This window comes from Podarcis cretensis, assembly GCF_951804945.1.
Source record: "Podarcis cretensis genome assembly, chromosome: 8".
In the NCBI taxonomy this organism is placed as follows: domain Eukaryota; kingdom Metazoa; phylum Chordata; class Lepidosauria; order Squamata; family Lacertidae; genus Podarcis; species Podarcis cretensis.
This window is the reverse complement of record NC_137177.1, coordinates 7,734,510-7,749,544: the sequence shown is the minus strand read 5'-3', so window position 1 is coordinate 7,749,544 and position 15,035 is coordinate 7,734,510. Positions and strand designations below refer to the sequence as shown.

At 54.4% G+C, this 15,035-nt stretch overlaps 2 protein-coding genes across 5 annotated transcripts in view; one reads left to right on the top strand and one right to left on the bottom strand.

Moving 5' to 3' along the window:
* The window catches only part of DMPK (DM1 protein kinase), a 57,517-nt gene extending 54,718 nt beyond the window's left edge, over positions 1–2,799 (top strand). For 2 of the 4 annotated variants that reach the window (XM_079985441.1, XM_079985440.1), the window contains exon 15: positions 1,173–2,799. In XM_079985441.1, the coding sequence (XP_079841567.1) occupies positions 1,173–1,587 (415 nt within the window). In that variant the 3' untranslated portion in view covers positions 1,588–2,799. The remainder of the gene's footprint in view (positions 1–1,172) is intronic. The other 2 variants (XM_079985443.1, XM_079985442.1) reach the window with 1 other exon arrangement.
* A 326-nt stretch (positions 2,800–3,125) lies between these two features.
* Positions 3,126–14,218, bottom strand: DMWD (DM1 locus, WD repeat containing). The gene is made up of 4 exons (XM_079985494.1): positions 13,735–14,218; positions 12,235–12,417; positions 10,114–11,367; positions 3,126–6,835 (listed from the first exon to the last, which is right to left on the bottom strand). The coding sequence occupies exons 1-4, from the start codon at positions 14,206–14,208 to the stop codon at positions 6,788–6,790; spliced, it is 1,959 nt and encodes a 652-aa protein (XP_079841620.1). The 5' UTR covers positions 14,209–14,218; the 3' UTR covers positions 3,126–6,787.
* Positions 14,219–15,035: the final 817 nt, after the last annotated feature.

Below are 15,035 nucleotides of genomic sequence, written 5' to 3'. Positions count from 1 at the left end.
CCTGAAGAATGCTGCTTGGATTCTGTCGCCTGAGGCAGCTGCCTCGGCCTGCCTCCTGGACGGGCCGGCCCAGAACTGTCTGCTCCAGTTCTCTCCAGCCATTTTGTCCTCTTGAACCCATTGTAGGCAACCTCGTGGGAGGCTGGCTGCTCCGTCTCTCCGTGAGTGCCAGTTCTTCACAGTTTGTTCTCCGCCAGCCTCTGCTGAGCACTACCAAGGACCAATCCATTCCTGAAGAAATCTAGTGTGCCTGGGAGAAAGGCACTAACCTACTTCAACAGGCTAGCTTTCCATGGGCAGGAACCTTTTAATTTTAGGGCAGAATACTCAGTTGTGAGGACACCTGGCCTTGCAGTGGTATACCCAGGCATGGCTTGTGTGAGAGTAGGAGTGATTGAGCACAGAGAAAGCAGGATCCCTCGTACCTACGGGACCACCTCTCCCGATATGCCCCGCGGAGGACCTTAAGGTCCATAAATAGCAATACCCTAGTAGTCCCGGGCCCTAAGGAGGTTAGATTAGCTTCAACCAGAGGCAGGGCCTTTTCAACACTGGCCCCGGCCTGGTGGAACGCTCTGCCTCATGAGACCAGGGCCCTGCAGGATCTGATTTCTTTCCACAGGGCCTGTAAGACAGAGTTGTTCCACCTGGCCTTTGGCTTGGAGCCAATTTGATTCCCTCCCTCTCTTTCTTTTTTCTTTTCCTTCTCCTCCTGCGATGAGGCTACATTTTAATATTTTAATGTTTCAATATTTTAATGTTGTATTTTAATTTTGTTTTTAAGTTGTATTCATTCAACTTGTTTTTTGTTATTGCTTGTAAGCTGCCCTGAGCCCGGCCTTGGCTGGGGAGGGCGGGGTATAAATAAAAATTATTACTATTATTATTATACCTGAAAGCAAACCTTCCCAGGGGTTTGGGGCGCCTCCCAAGTTTTATTTCAAATAAGTGTCCTTCGGCTGAGGTTTCTGGGAAGGCAGGGCCTTTTTGGAGTGGCCCCGTCTGCCCAGAAGCTCAGCCCATTATTACAACAAGGGGGATGATTTACAGTCCCTTGTGGTTCCAGCAGCAGGGATCCACTGGGTCTCAAACTCACTGGCTCCCCCTTTTCCCTGAAACCCAAGGGCTTCCTTCTCTCCTTCTGTCTTGACCAGCCTGTTTTCCCTTCCCAGGTACATAGGCCCTGCATCGTCAAGGTGGGTTACCTGCTCTTATGCACTGGCAGATTTGCCCTGGACGCCTCTCCTCGGAGCCTGGTGGAGGTGGCATGAAGGCCACCGGCGAGGTGGGAGACCCTTGTGCCCAACAGCTGCTGCTCAGTCCGCTCTGCCCTTGCCAGGCGCCTGGGACAACCTCCTTTATCACTTGCCAGCTGCCCCCAGAAGGGAGATTGGGGCCCAGAGGGACGAAAGCCCCCTTCTGCTTGTGCCCCGGCAAGGAAGAAGACCCTTTGCGATCCAGACGCTGCCTGAACCAACGGCCGAGCCCACGCCACTCCCTGGGGCCTTGCTTCCCTACACTCTGAGCCCTGCCTCTGAACTTGCCTTGCTTTGCGAAGACAGCAGTGGTCTCCCCAGCTCACGTTAATGGAAGAAGCCAGGGAGGAATTTCCTAAAGGGCCACGAGTGGCCAAAGAGAACCCGGCAGAGACCCCCCCCCAAGACCTCTCGACCCCCAACTCCTTCCCACTTTTTATCCTCAGGCTGCTCCGCCTCAAACGCAAGGGGCAAAATTTGGGAGCTGCTGTAGGATCCAGGAATCCCAGCATCCTCAGTTTAACCCCTTAAATTCCTGTAGGGGAAGGAGCCCAGGAGTCCTGCCCCCCCAGCCCTTCTAGTCAGCCCCCCATCTCGGATTCTGACATGGCTATTTCCAAGAGGTGAAGGCTTGGGGGGGGGGGATTCCTTCGTGGCAAGTGTCTTCCTGGGGACGCAGTTTCCACTTACCCCTTTTGCACCAACGAGGCGACGCTCCCCCCTCGGATCACAACTGCCGCCCCAATGACCCATGGCTGCTTTGCACCAGCTCCTACCCACCCCCTTGGGAATTTGGCGCAAAGGCAGTCGGCGGAGGGGCGGCTGATGGAAGAGGACTGGACTCGGATTCCGGTTTTGCTTGGAGGACACTCTGCTATCGGCGGAATCTGCGCAAGCAGATGTTGTACGCCGTGCTTCCGAGTCACACTTCGCACCTGGGACTGGCTGGGCTAAGACTAGGACGGTCTCTGGGTAGCTGCCCCAAAGCCCAGGCGGGACCTTGGAGAAGACTGCAAAGCTAGGCATGTCTCAAGTTCGCTTGATGGGAAGCGCCACCGGCAACAGAAAAACGACTTATACCTGCACTTCTACACTTCTGGCACCTGGTGGCAGCACCAAGCCTTTCTTGCTCCACACTGCCGCACATACACAAGGTTGTTGGTAATTTATTTGGGATTGTAGTGTTTAGCTGTAAATCTTATTTCCCCCTCCAGCAGGTGGCGGACCTCTGTTCCCTGCCTCTTCCAAAAGGTGTGCGCGCACTTGTCTCTAACGAAGGGAAGCGCACAGGAGAATTGAAGTGTGTGGGGGGGGGAACTGTGCTAGTTTTAAGGTTTTGCACTATGCTTTCCTCTTGGTCCCTGGTCACCTTCCTTTCTCCCCATATTTATTATTCCGTCTCCCCCCTCCCCGTCCCCTCCTTTGTGTAATAATATGGCACACAGGGGCTGGATGCATGAGAACACTGTACATTTGTGACAATGTGTGTTAAGGATGTTGCTGCTCCCTCTTCAGAGATGAAATAAAATTGGATTCTTCCGTAGCCTTTTGCTGCACTGCAATGTAGGAATTTTGCAACTAAGGGCCAAGACAAAAAACATGGGAGGGGAAGGAACTGGGGCAGGTGGCAAGACACACTCATGCCACCATCACAAGCAACTCCACGCTTTCACACGTGACAAGGAAAACGACTGTCTCACACACTGATTTTTGCAGAACAGAGCTCTCTCCGTTTCCTTAGAGCACCCACCGTGGTGGGTTTTTTTTACTGGCACCAGAATTTATGTTCCACAAGCTTCCGTTCCTCCTCCTCCTCCTCCCTCGAGCCCCCCACCCCACCCCACCAACATTTAGCAGGGGAGGCTGTGGTGTGAAAACTGTCTCTTTAGTATAAATAGGAGTTCACAATTCTATAATTTAAACACTCTTCAGACACAACAGTAACAAACGTTTAGAGAGCAGGTAGTAAAGTGACGAAGGCACAGGGGGGGCATCATCGTCGCAGCTTCCGGGCGTGTTCTTCTGCGGACTCTGGGGGGGGGGGAGAGGAGTTTGGGGGTCTCGGCTGCCAGACACCAGCTGGCAGGTAAAGGCCGCAGGACTGGGAGGGGAGGGAGGCAGACAAGAGTGCGAGGGCAACATGCATTTGGGAGGCGGGGGGGGGGGGAGAGAGCAAAAGTAATACTGTCCGTCAAGGTCTCTGCGAAGGATCCAAGCAGACTGGGGGGGCAAGGCAGAGTCCCTCCTCTGCTCCCCACGTTCCTCTGACCAGGCTGGGATGAAGCGGGTGTGAAGACTGTGTGAAGTGGCTCGGCACCCAGTATGGCTTTTTTTCCTGGGGGAGGGGAGCCAGTCCCGTGGTCGTCAGTCCTCTGAGAGAGGGGGTTTTTCACCCACCCACCCATCCCAGTTGGTTTCTCTGGCAGCTGGGCCGCGTTTTGCAAAATGCAGAGCTGACGATGGGTTCACAGTGAGCATAGCGTGACATACAAGACGGGTCCCCTTGCCAGGCTGGCGTCTGTCCGCCCGCCTTCGAGCCTTTGCCGGGCAGCTGATAGGCGGTCCCAAGGTGACGGCTCGTGGCAAACGCGGGTGGTTGGGCTAGAGGCGGGCAGAGTCTCCTGGATGCGTCCCGAATGCTAAGGGCCCAACCCCAGGATGTGTGCAGGTATTACCAACGAGAGCGTGGGCGCCTCTGGGCATGTGCAGGTGGCCACCGTAAAATGACAGCCGGCTTCCCTGGGATCCCAGGGAAGTTCCTAACGCCCTCTTGTGTTAGAAACCAGGCATGGCAGGCAGGCTGTCCTGCCTTCAGAGCAACTTAGTCAAGCCCTGCTCCTGGCCAGGCTTGCCGCCACCGGAAACGCTATAAAACAAGAGCTGCTTTTGAATACACTGGGCAGCGCCAGGCCTCAACCAATTCTACTGGTGAGTTTGGAGACTGTTACAGGCACAAATCCTGCCCCCCCCCCATGACCACGATAAACAGGCAAACTGGTAGGACATGGGATGCTTCTGCAGAAACCAGCATCCTTTATCCTGGCTCTTGCTGGAAGCTCAGATACGCAGGGCAAGGAGCTGCAAACGGAATACTACTCCCCACAAAGAAAACTGCTCTTAGTGCATGTAGCCCAGGGCTTCCCTCTAAGCCTGTCAGTGCTAAAGCAAAAGCAGCGAGAGGGAGAAGTCCAGGGATCCTCTTGGAAGTTTGCGGGAAGTTTTCAGCCCAGGTTATTGGAATTTTTTTGCCCAGCACCCCTCCCCAAACTGCACCCTCCCAGGTGTTTTGGGCTACAACTCCCCACGGCTGCGCAGGCTGGGCCTTGTGGGAGTTGTAGTCCCAAACACCCGGAGGGCGCCGGGTTGGCGAAAGCTGCTCTTCCTGAACTGCAGGGTGTAAGATAAACCGGTACAAGTGTGGCACTGAGTACATAAATGCAGGTGTGGTAAAGAGAGGCTCAAAGCTGCCCCAAATTGTACTATTAACGCTTATGAAGCAATAAATAAAATAGAACACACTTGCAGAAAACTGGCTCTCTGTGCGTGTCTCTTAAGACTGCCCTCAATCGCCAAAGGATCAAAGGATGTTAGGAATATTTTAAATGGCCACATACTGAATGAAACACGTGTATTTCTTTGAATCCATTCTGGAGCAGCTGTTTTCTGCGACAGGAGGGGTTGTAGCTGGCGCTAAGCCCTACTTTGAGTAGACCCACTTAAATTACCCGGCCTAACTTAGGCCCACTAATTCCAATGGGTCTACTCTGCGTAGGGCGTCGCATCAGGTGCAACCCAGAATCCTCAAGCAGCTCAAAACCTTTCCCAGAGTAGACACATATTCCTAGAATTTTTTCTGTGGACAGAATACAGATAGGCGGCTGAAATGTCTAGAGATAAGCTCTACTGGGATCCTTGCCATGCCTCAACAAAGACCTACCATGGCACCCCCAGGGCTCTCTTAAGGCTCTGCGCAAAGTTATGCACCAGAACGGCTGCCCAGCCTGAATTTCTGCCCATGCTGCTCTTTGCTTCAGCCCTCGACTCTTGTCTCTGGCCAAGAGGCTTGGGGAGAAAAGAAAGCAGACGGTTTTCTCTGCCGCCGGCAGCCAATGACATCACAGAATTGGCTCCACCTAAAATATTTGCCCTCTCCTACTAAGCCACATCCACAGTAGGAAAACCGCCGAGCCCAAGCAACCATCTACCGGGACAGATGAACTTCCAGTTACTGCACGGATAATTCCGCTTCCGTATCCTGTTCTCTTAAATCTTCCACTAGTGTCCAAATTTATTCTTTTGAAAACAAGCTGGCAGCTGCTCTTCCTGTAAATGCAAGCCTTCAAAGTCGAGGTTTTGAGACTCTGGGCTTCTGAGCGGCTGAAACATCCAACTGATTTCCTTGCACCTGCCTGGGGTTGGCAGCCCGTGATCAACTTGAGGAGGGCTGGCTATTTAAAAGGTGCATTGGCAGACTGGGCGCACATATGTCAGTCAAATTAGGGTGGGCGTGGGGAAAGCCATGTGGTACAAACAGGTCCGAGCAGTTGAGGCCAGAGCGCATCTTGCTGGCCCAGAGACGAGATCGAATCCAGAGGCAGATCCGTGGAGGAGAGAAAGAGCTGAGAAACCAAGCTGCCTGTCAGCTCAGTTCAGAGGAAAAGGTCCGTTTTGCTTCTGAAAGGACCACAGAGAAGGTTGTGAGGATGGGCAGCTGTCTAGGCCCCAAGGCTGGGACACGGGACGTCGGCAAGAGGACCCGGGCAGTATCTCGCTGGATCTCAAATACCTGGCAACGTGTGTCTGTGGACCAGTTGGTTACACTGGGAGGAGGAGGAGGAGGGAAAGTTGGGGAGATACACCTGCTGTTAAAGACTGAAACGACCCTGCTGGCAGAGGGGAGGGTCGTGGGTCCCGCAAGAAACCGGGACGCGTTGTGCAAAAACACGTAAATTTAAAACGAAGATATGAAGAGGAGGGGAGGTGTTCTTCCTTCGGAGCTGGGCCGTCCTCCCCCTGTGCAAAAGGGATTCCTTCCGCTTTCTCCGAGGAGCTGGGTGAGGGCGGGTGAAGATCGCAGACGGGTCCTATCCAGTCCAGAGCAGCAGGGCAGCTGGAAGGCAGTGAGGAATCCCCGCCTGGGAGACGAGGGGCAAGGGGGCAAGGTGGGGTGGAGGCAGCTCAGTTCACCCTTGTGCAAAATCTGCCCCGGCAGCAGCCTGTGCTAAGATCTTAGCTTTAAATATGGTTCATATTAATACTTTTTTTTCCTTTAAATAGCTGAGAAGAAGTGCAAAGGGTCCTGTGCTACATAGGTCTCAATATATTAACTCTGTTAGTCTCTCTCTCTCTCTCTCTTTTTCCATACAGTTAAGTGTCACAGGCGAAGGAGGAAGGGGATAACCTGTACATACTCAGAAGCTGCTGGAGTGGTGGAGAGCTTTGCCACCTTGGCCAAGGGGCCTCGGCAGGGCAAAGAGTCACAGACACCTGTGAGGAGGAGGTCAGCCAAAGGAGGGGGGGGCGCCGTCTGGTTATACCACCGTGCCGCTGGGAGAGCCGCCGTTCTGGGAGTTCAGGGTCTGAAAAGGAAACAGGGTGGGGGAGAGAAGAGTTTTAAGCGCGGAGAAGAAAAATAGCAGGTCAGGAAGGGCTGCTGGGCTCCTCCCTGAGATGCAACTTTTCTAAGTACAGGGCGGTTTGGAACTTTTATGTATACAGTTTATATACACTGCTTAGTAAAAAGAAAGTGGTTTATTTAAAATAACATGGGATGAAAACTAAAGCCATCTAATACACGCCTTCTGAAAGGTAAATAAGGTAAAGGTAAAGGGACTCCTGACCATTAGGTCCAGTCATGACTGACTCTGGGGTTGCGGTGCTCATCTCGCTTTACTGGCCGAGGGAGCTGGTGTACAGCTTCTGGGTCATGCGGCCAACATGACTAAGCTGCTTTTGGAGAACCAGAGCAGCGCATGGCAACGCCGTTTACCTTCCCGCTAGAGCGATACCTATTTATCTACTTGCACTTTGATGTGCTTTCGAATTGCTAGGTTGGCAGGAGCAGGGACTGAGCAACGGGAGCTCACCCCGTCACAGGGATTCGAACCGCTGACCTTCTGATCGGCAAGTCCTAGGCTCTGTGGTTAATATATATATTTTATATATTATATAATATATATACGATATTACATTATATATATTATATTATATATAATATAATATATTATATATAATATATAATATAGAAAGCTAAATATATATATATATTTAACTAATTATTATAGAAAAAATGAGCGAAGAAAAGGAAAAGAAGGTTTAAGAATTGAGTATCAGAGCTCCTGAAAGCTTGGGTAAGAATGTATGTCTTTAAGACAGGGACCATCCAAATACTCCCACATGCAGCATGGCCAGGGATCAGGGGTGATGGGAGTTGTAGTCCAACAACATCTGCAGGGCTGCAGGTTCCCCACACCTGCTTCCAGAGGAGTTTAAATCAGGTTACTGTCCCTGCCTCTCAGGCCACCTGGGGAGGGTGTTTCAAAGGGCCACCACTGACAGAGCCCACCTCTGCGTTGCCCCCAAGAAGCAAGCCAGGCCTCCTCAGAAGCTCTTAAGCTTTACTGCTGCCTTATGCCCAGACTGGTCCTTTGCTTTCCCAGCTGGAGAAAACAGGCATTGAGCTTGTCCGTCTGCCTGTCTGCCCACTCAGTATTAAAGTCAGGAGGGAAAGAAGGAGAGGCAGGCAAGCAGGCAAGTATCAGCCGCTGCCCTGAAGGCCCAGCGCTGGGTTTTCTCCAACTAGACGGGAGCAAACGGTACTGGGAAATGGTAGCATCTGTTTGTGGGGTGGGGGTGAGGAGTTGTGCAGTAGGCCAGAAGCACTGAGAGAATTGCTACAGGAAGCTGTTTAATGGCCGGCTGGGATTTGCTCCCCAGTGAAATCAGGGGAGAAGAGACCCTCTCACTTGCCCTCCCGGATCTTGGCCTCTTTACTCCACCCAAAGCTGTTTCACAGCAGTTTTGCTCCTCTTTTCATGTGCTGCAGTGCTTAAAAGAGTGTCTGGCCAGGACCCAAATCCCCACTCAGACAGGGACTTCACACTGGGCGACCCCGGGGGCCGGCCACTATCTCTTAAGCCCAGCCCACCTCGCAGGGTTGCTGTGAGGACGAGACGAGGCAGAGTGGGAAAGAGAGCCACGTACGCCACCTTCCGCTCCCTGGAGGAAAAGGTGGAATATAAAAGTAATAAGACAAAAAATGAGACCACCTCATCTCTCTCGATGGCGTTCTGAGAGCACACAATGCAGCTCCTGTCTTGCTTGTTCTCCTGGCCTCCACTAAGCTGATCTTCTGTATTTGTGCCTGGGCTTCAACAAGGAATGAAGCATTCGGCCGGTTTGGTGGATAGATTTTGCTTCATCACTGATGGAAGCATTTCACCACTGCAGTGTTTGGGGCCAGGGCTGGGCAGGGCTCCCCCAACCCACTCTCTCTCCTCCTAGCCTGTGGTTTGGATTAATGGCCTGCGCCATCGGAGGCGCCACACCGCACGAGCCAGCAACGCCCTGCTCCCGTTCTGGACTTGCGGCTCTGGGGGATAAACAAAGGTGGATTCGTGGGATACTGCTTGGGTTGCTGGACTCAGGGACTTCCTTCACAACTGATGTGAAAGGAAGGATGAAGGAACCAAGAGGAAACAGGCACAGGGAAGAACAACACTGGGATGAAGAGTTCTGCTGGGAACATTTCATTATTCCACGGCGGTCTAACATGCAGCCATCGAGTAACTGAAGCTCTGGGCTTTGGGAAGGAGGCATGAGAGCTCTGACAGGGTCCTAGAGCCCTCCACCCTGCTTCCCAAAGCCTAGTTCAGTGGTTCTCTACCTGTGGGTCCCCAGATGTTGTTGGACTACAACTCCCATCATCCCAGAGCTCTGGCCTTGCTAGCTAGGGGTGATGGGAGTTGTAGTTCAACATCATCTGGGGACCCACAGGATGAAAGGATGGCCTAGTTGGTGCTTTTCCAGCTTTGGGAAAGAAGTGGGAGGGCTCTAGGACCCTGCCACAGCCTCGTCCCTCTTTCCCAAAGCCCAGTGCCATGATTACCAGGTGCTGGGAAGGAAGCATGAAGGCTGTGGGTCCCCGTCTCTCCCCACCCCCAAATTTTGGCCTCTCCTCCGCATGCGACAAGGCAGTGAGCAACCCACAGGTTCCATGTTGAAGTACTCCTGTGGCCCACTTGGTGTGAAAAGTTGGCCTGCCCTGCTCTAGATCGGTCCCACTCGCTGTTACCTCCTCCTGGTTGGTGACCAGCAGTTCTCCAGGGTCTCAGGGCCTTTCCCAGCAGATGCTGCCAGGACTGAACCAACGTTAAATAAGTTGGAGTCCTTGTTATTAAATATACCAAGAAAAAAAGCACACCAAGAACTCTGGGCCAATATAAATTTCAATAGTGGGAGTGGTAAATCTGACTACGGACTAACATGAACTTATCTCTACTCATAAACTTTTATCTCTAAACACTATAACGAGTTATTGTTACACATATCCGAGTTTGAGTTTGTAATCTCTGTTATCCTTGTCAGAATACATACTTTGGAACGGATTAGTTTTTGTTATAACTGACTCTTGATTTGCGAGGAGGGACCACTCCCACTATTGAAATTTATATTGGCTAGAGTTCTTGGTGTGCTTTTTTTTCTTTGCCAGGACTGAACCAGCCTGCTGGTCGCATGCCCTACCGTGAGCCACGCCCCTTTCCCAGGACGGCTTCCCCCTAGATCAGAAGCGGCCACTTCCTAGGGCAACCCAAGCTTTGAAGGCCTCCTGCCAGTCTCAAGGGGCTGCCCCACTCACCGCCTTCCCTGGCCTGGCCCACGTGCAGATGAGGCCCTCCTGGCAGGCGGTGATGATGCAGTCCTCCAGGAAGAGCAGCACCGTCAGCCGCTCGTGGGCAATCTTCTTGCAGACGAGGGGCTCCAGGAGGGGCACTTCGTTGATGCGGGGGCACAGCGCCGTGCCCAGGACCTTTGCCGTGTCCAGCTTGCTCCGGGGGGCAACGTTGAGCTTGTCGTTGCTCTTGCTGATGTTGCCCAGGCTGTGGTAGCGCTTGTGCTCCTTCTCGGCGTTCTTGTCCTTCCGCTCCTGCAGGGTGAGCGTGGCGAACTTCCCGATGCTGAAGGGCACTGCGCCGTCGGCCACGTGGCTCTTGGCGGCGCTGGTGACGGCTGGGTGTGGCAGGCTGTTGGAGCGGGACAGCGAGCGGGGCAGGGCCCCCCCGCCGGCCTCGGCTGCCAGGTTGCTCCCGCCGCTCCCGGAGGGGGGGATGCCGGCGCTGAAGGTGTTGGTGAGCGTTCGGGCCCGGGAGAGCGGGTGGTGGGGGTACAGGACGTCCTCCGTCAGGTCCCAAAGGCAGAACTGGGTGTCCTGGCCAGCAGACCCAAACCGGTAAGTCACCGTCGGGGTGCTTTTGGTGCTGTGCTTAGAGAGGTGGGACAGCGTGCTGCTGGTCCGCACCCTGCAGAAATTGGCAGAGTCCTGGATGTCCTCGTCGCTGCCGCTGAACTCGCCGCTCTCGTCATCCTCCGTGCTGGTGGTGAAGGGGTCAAAGGCCACCGCGTTGACCCACGACTTGTGGCCGTGGCCCCTGGCGATGACCCGGCCCTCGGCAAAGGACCAGACCGTCACCAGGTCATCCTCGCCGCCCGTCACGATGTAGCGGCCGTCGGGGCTCCAGCAGACGCACAGCAGCCCCCCAAAATAGCTCTTCATCATCCCTTGCAGGAGCATGGAATCAAAGTGGAAGACGCGGAGGCAGCCGTCTTGGCTGACGCAGGCCAGGTAGCGGCCGTCGGGCGAGAATGCAAACTCGTTCAGCGCCCCTTCGCCCACCGCCCACTTCAGCAGCGGGTTGCGGGCGCTCTTGCTCTTGCAGGCGTAGACCGTGAAGCCCTCGCCCTGCTTGAGGAGGGTGTACTGGGGCGAGGCTGAGCCGCAGGGGTGCTCTACGTTGTACAGGTACAGGTGGCCGCTGGCGTGGGAAGCCAGGAAGAGGCTCTCCGTCTCGGGGATCCACTTCACAAAAGTGACCTTTGTCTTGTCAATCAGCCTCTGTCGGGTGGGAGGCAAGGAGAAAGGTGATTGAGAGGGCCCATGGAGCTCCCCCAGCCATTCAGTGCAGCCCTCCCTGCTTGAAGTTGCTGGGAACAGGTCCACAAATGTGCACCACACTCTCACTATAAAATATTTAACAGGAACGAGTCTCTTAACTGCCCTTAGTGATCTCTAGGCAGAGATCATTGGCACAGGCCAGGGAGAGTCAACAAGAGGTTATGAAGAGCTACCGTTGCAACCCCCAGCACTAAACAACACATTCAGAACTAGCCTTGGGCCAAACTCCTGTGCCAACTTTGGCTTGAAGTACAGTGGTACCTCTGGTTACGTACTTAATTCGTTCCAAAGGTCTGTTCTTAACCTGAAGCACCACTTTAGCTAATGGGGCCTCCCGCTGCCATCGCGCCACTGCCGTGCGATTTCTGTTCTCATCCTGAAGCAAAGTTCTTACCCCGAGGTACAATTTCTGGGTTAGCGGAGTCTGTAACCTGAAGCGTATGTAACCTGAAGCGTATGTAACCCGAGGTACCACTGTACTTCTTTTTCCAAGGCATCATTTCTTGGGCACAGCTCTATGGCTATGAACTGGCAACATTTCCCAGCTGCCTTTCTGAAAAATCTCTCAGGGCGACTTAAGCATACAATTGACAAGCAGTCACATTAAACCACACTTTGATTGCTAAAGCCAACTAAAACTTGTAGGCCTACACGTTATAAGCAATTAACAGCAGCAATTAAGGGAAGAGCGACATTTAAACAGAGGCCCTAACCCAAGCCCATTGACCTGGGAGGAATGAAATAAGAGACTCCAATTGATCTGTATCGACTCTGAGTCGCTGCTTCTGCAGAACACTCTGGACTCACCTCCTCGTTGAAGAGTTTACTAGTATCCTTCTTGATGAGATCCAGGTACTGCACTTGCCCAGCCGAGAAGCCAACCAGCAGCGAGATGCTTTCGGAAGCAGCTGTGAACTGGTTGAAGTCGTGGCAAGTGGGCTGCGTCCCCTTATAGATCCGCTTGTCGATGGGCTTCTTCAGGTCGATAGACTGGAAAGCCAACAAAAATAGAATGGGTGGGAAGTTAGACTGCAGGAATCAAGCACTGGAAGGGAATCTGACATGGAAGCAAGAGATGGCAAAGCCACTTGCTGACACTTCCTCCACTTTGCATAAGAAAAACACAGGGAGTGCCTACAGCTGTGTGTGGAGCACAGCAATGGCCTCGGAGCACACAGAGCCCTCTCTGGAGACAGGCACCGACCCCACATTTCTTGGCCTTTCAGCAACTGCCGTTCTCCACCCATTTCATATCGGCTACCTGCATTGACTTTGCAAGCAAGGCTATGAAAGTCACTCGTCCCTTTGTGGTCTGACAGCTGCTGGTGGGAAGGAGCCTTTATTAAGCTCTCCTGCCTGGTTACGCTGAAGCGATTCTCAGTTGCCACAGGAGACCACAGCTCCAAGTTAAGCAACAGCATCCTTTTGTCATTTTGCATTCCTGCTTTCTCTGGCTATCGGGACCGGCATATACCTCTGCAAGCAATGGATTCTCCCTCTTGCGAAGAATTGAATCCACACTCCTCTGGCTTCTGAGATTAGCCACCGACCAGCCCATTTCCTTACCAACCCCTGGCCATTTCTGAGCCCTGTTCTCCTACCACCATAGCCTCCTCTTCCACATCACCCCAATGCCTTCCCACCTGCTTCTGCCCATCTCCCGGCAACCTGGCCGCTCCTTCCCTCCCCGCATCCTCAGCTGCCCTTTCAGCATCCTCCTCCTTGCACGCCCTTCCTCAGCTTGACTACAAAACACACGCACAGAACACCCCGATACTGGGACAGCTCTGCCAATTAGAGGCTCTCAATCCCAGGGCTGTGGGTTCAATAATAATAATAATAATAATAATAATAATAATAATAATAATAATAATTTATTTATACCCCGCCCATCTGGCTGGGCCTCCCCAGCCACTCTGGGCGGCTTCCATAGAAACCAAAAATACAGTAAAATATCACATGTTAAAAACTTCCCTGAACAGGGCTGCCTTAAGATGTCTTCTGGATGTCAGGTAGTTGTTTATCGCTTTGACATCTGTTCAAGTCCCAAAAAATCCTTGCATGGCAAGGGGTTGGACTGAAAGACCCTCCTGGTTGCTACAACAACTCTCAAATTGTCTCCATCTTTTCTGGTCCTACACACCCCCCCCACCAACCACACCCTAAACCTCCCTCTTCTGCATACCTGCGCACCCCCACTTCCTCCCGCTCCTCACCTGGCCCAGCCCCATCCCACCCATCGCCCCCCTCCCTCTGACCTCCCCCCACCCCACCCCACCCCACCCCCCAAGCTCGGCGGGCGCTCACCCTGCGCCCCCGCCCCGGCGCGCCCCCGGAGCCCGAGTAGAAGTACAGCTCTCGGCCCAGGTTGAAGCAGACGCGGCTGCGCTCGGCGGCCAGGCCCCCCGGGTCCCCCTCCCCGCAGGGGTCGCCTCCCCCTCCTCCTCCCCCCGCTGCGCCCCCCGAGGCCGGGCTGAGGCGCACCAGCGAGAGGCGCACGGGGGGCAGCGAGGGGGCGGGCGGCGCGGGGGCTCCGACGGGGACCCCGGAGGGCGGCGGGGGCGGCTGGGGCGGGGCGGCGGCGTTGGCCGAGGCGGGGGCGGCGGGCGGGGCGGGCCTGGCGCGGGGCTCCGGGGCCCCCAGCAGCCGGTAGGAGCCCTCTCGGGTGCGGAACTGGCTCTTGATCTCGTGCGGCGGCTGCGGCGGGGACGGGCCTCCGTCGGGGAGCGCCGCCGCCGCCGCCGCCGCGGCCGGGGCCGGGGGAGCCAGCGCCGCCGCCATCTTCCCGCCGGGCCGCGGCCGCCGCCTCCTCCTCCTCCTGCCTGCCTGCCTGCCGGAAGTGGCGACCCGCGGCTCACCTCGCCGCGCCCGGAAGCTGCGCCGCGGCGCCTTGGCAACGCCGGCCGGAAGGGAGGTTGCCGGGCGACGGGGGAGCCCCGCCTCCCTGGAACGACGGCCGCCTGGAGCGGGGCGGGGCTTGGGGGAGAGGGCGAGGTCCTTAGCAACCGAGGGAGGATGCGGGCCTTAGCAACGGGGCCTGCGCTGAACAGGCCTGACTCAGGAGTGGAGGATGGAGGGCAGGGGGTCTTCGGAAGCGGGAAACCTCAGGGGGGCAACACAAGGGCCTTCTCTGCAGCGGCTCCCTGTCTGTGCAATGCTCTCCCCAGGGAGGTTCAACTGGCACCTTCCATTACAGTTTTACAGACGCTTCAGGTTACAGACTCCGCTAACCCAGAAATAGTGCTTCAGGTTAAGAACTTTGCTTCAGGATGAGAACAGAAATTGTGCTTTGGCGGTGCAGCAGCAGCAGGAGGCCCCATTAGCTAAAGTGGTGCTTCAGGTTAAGAACAGTTTCAGGTTAAGAACGGACCTCCGGAACGAATTAAGTACTTAACCCGAGGTACCACTGTATACACTTTTAGGTGCCAGGCAAAAACATTCCTTTTTTAACCAGGCGTTTGATCTGATTTACATACAATGCCCTTTAAAAATGTGGTTTTTTAGAGTGGGGTAGGGTTATTGGGATGTTTCTTTTATTTTGATTATATAATTTGTGGTTTTGTGTTTTGTGAACCAGCCTGAGACCTCCGGGTATAGGGCAGTATATA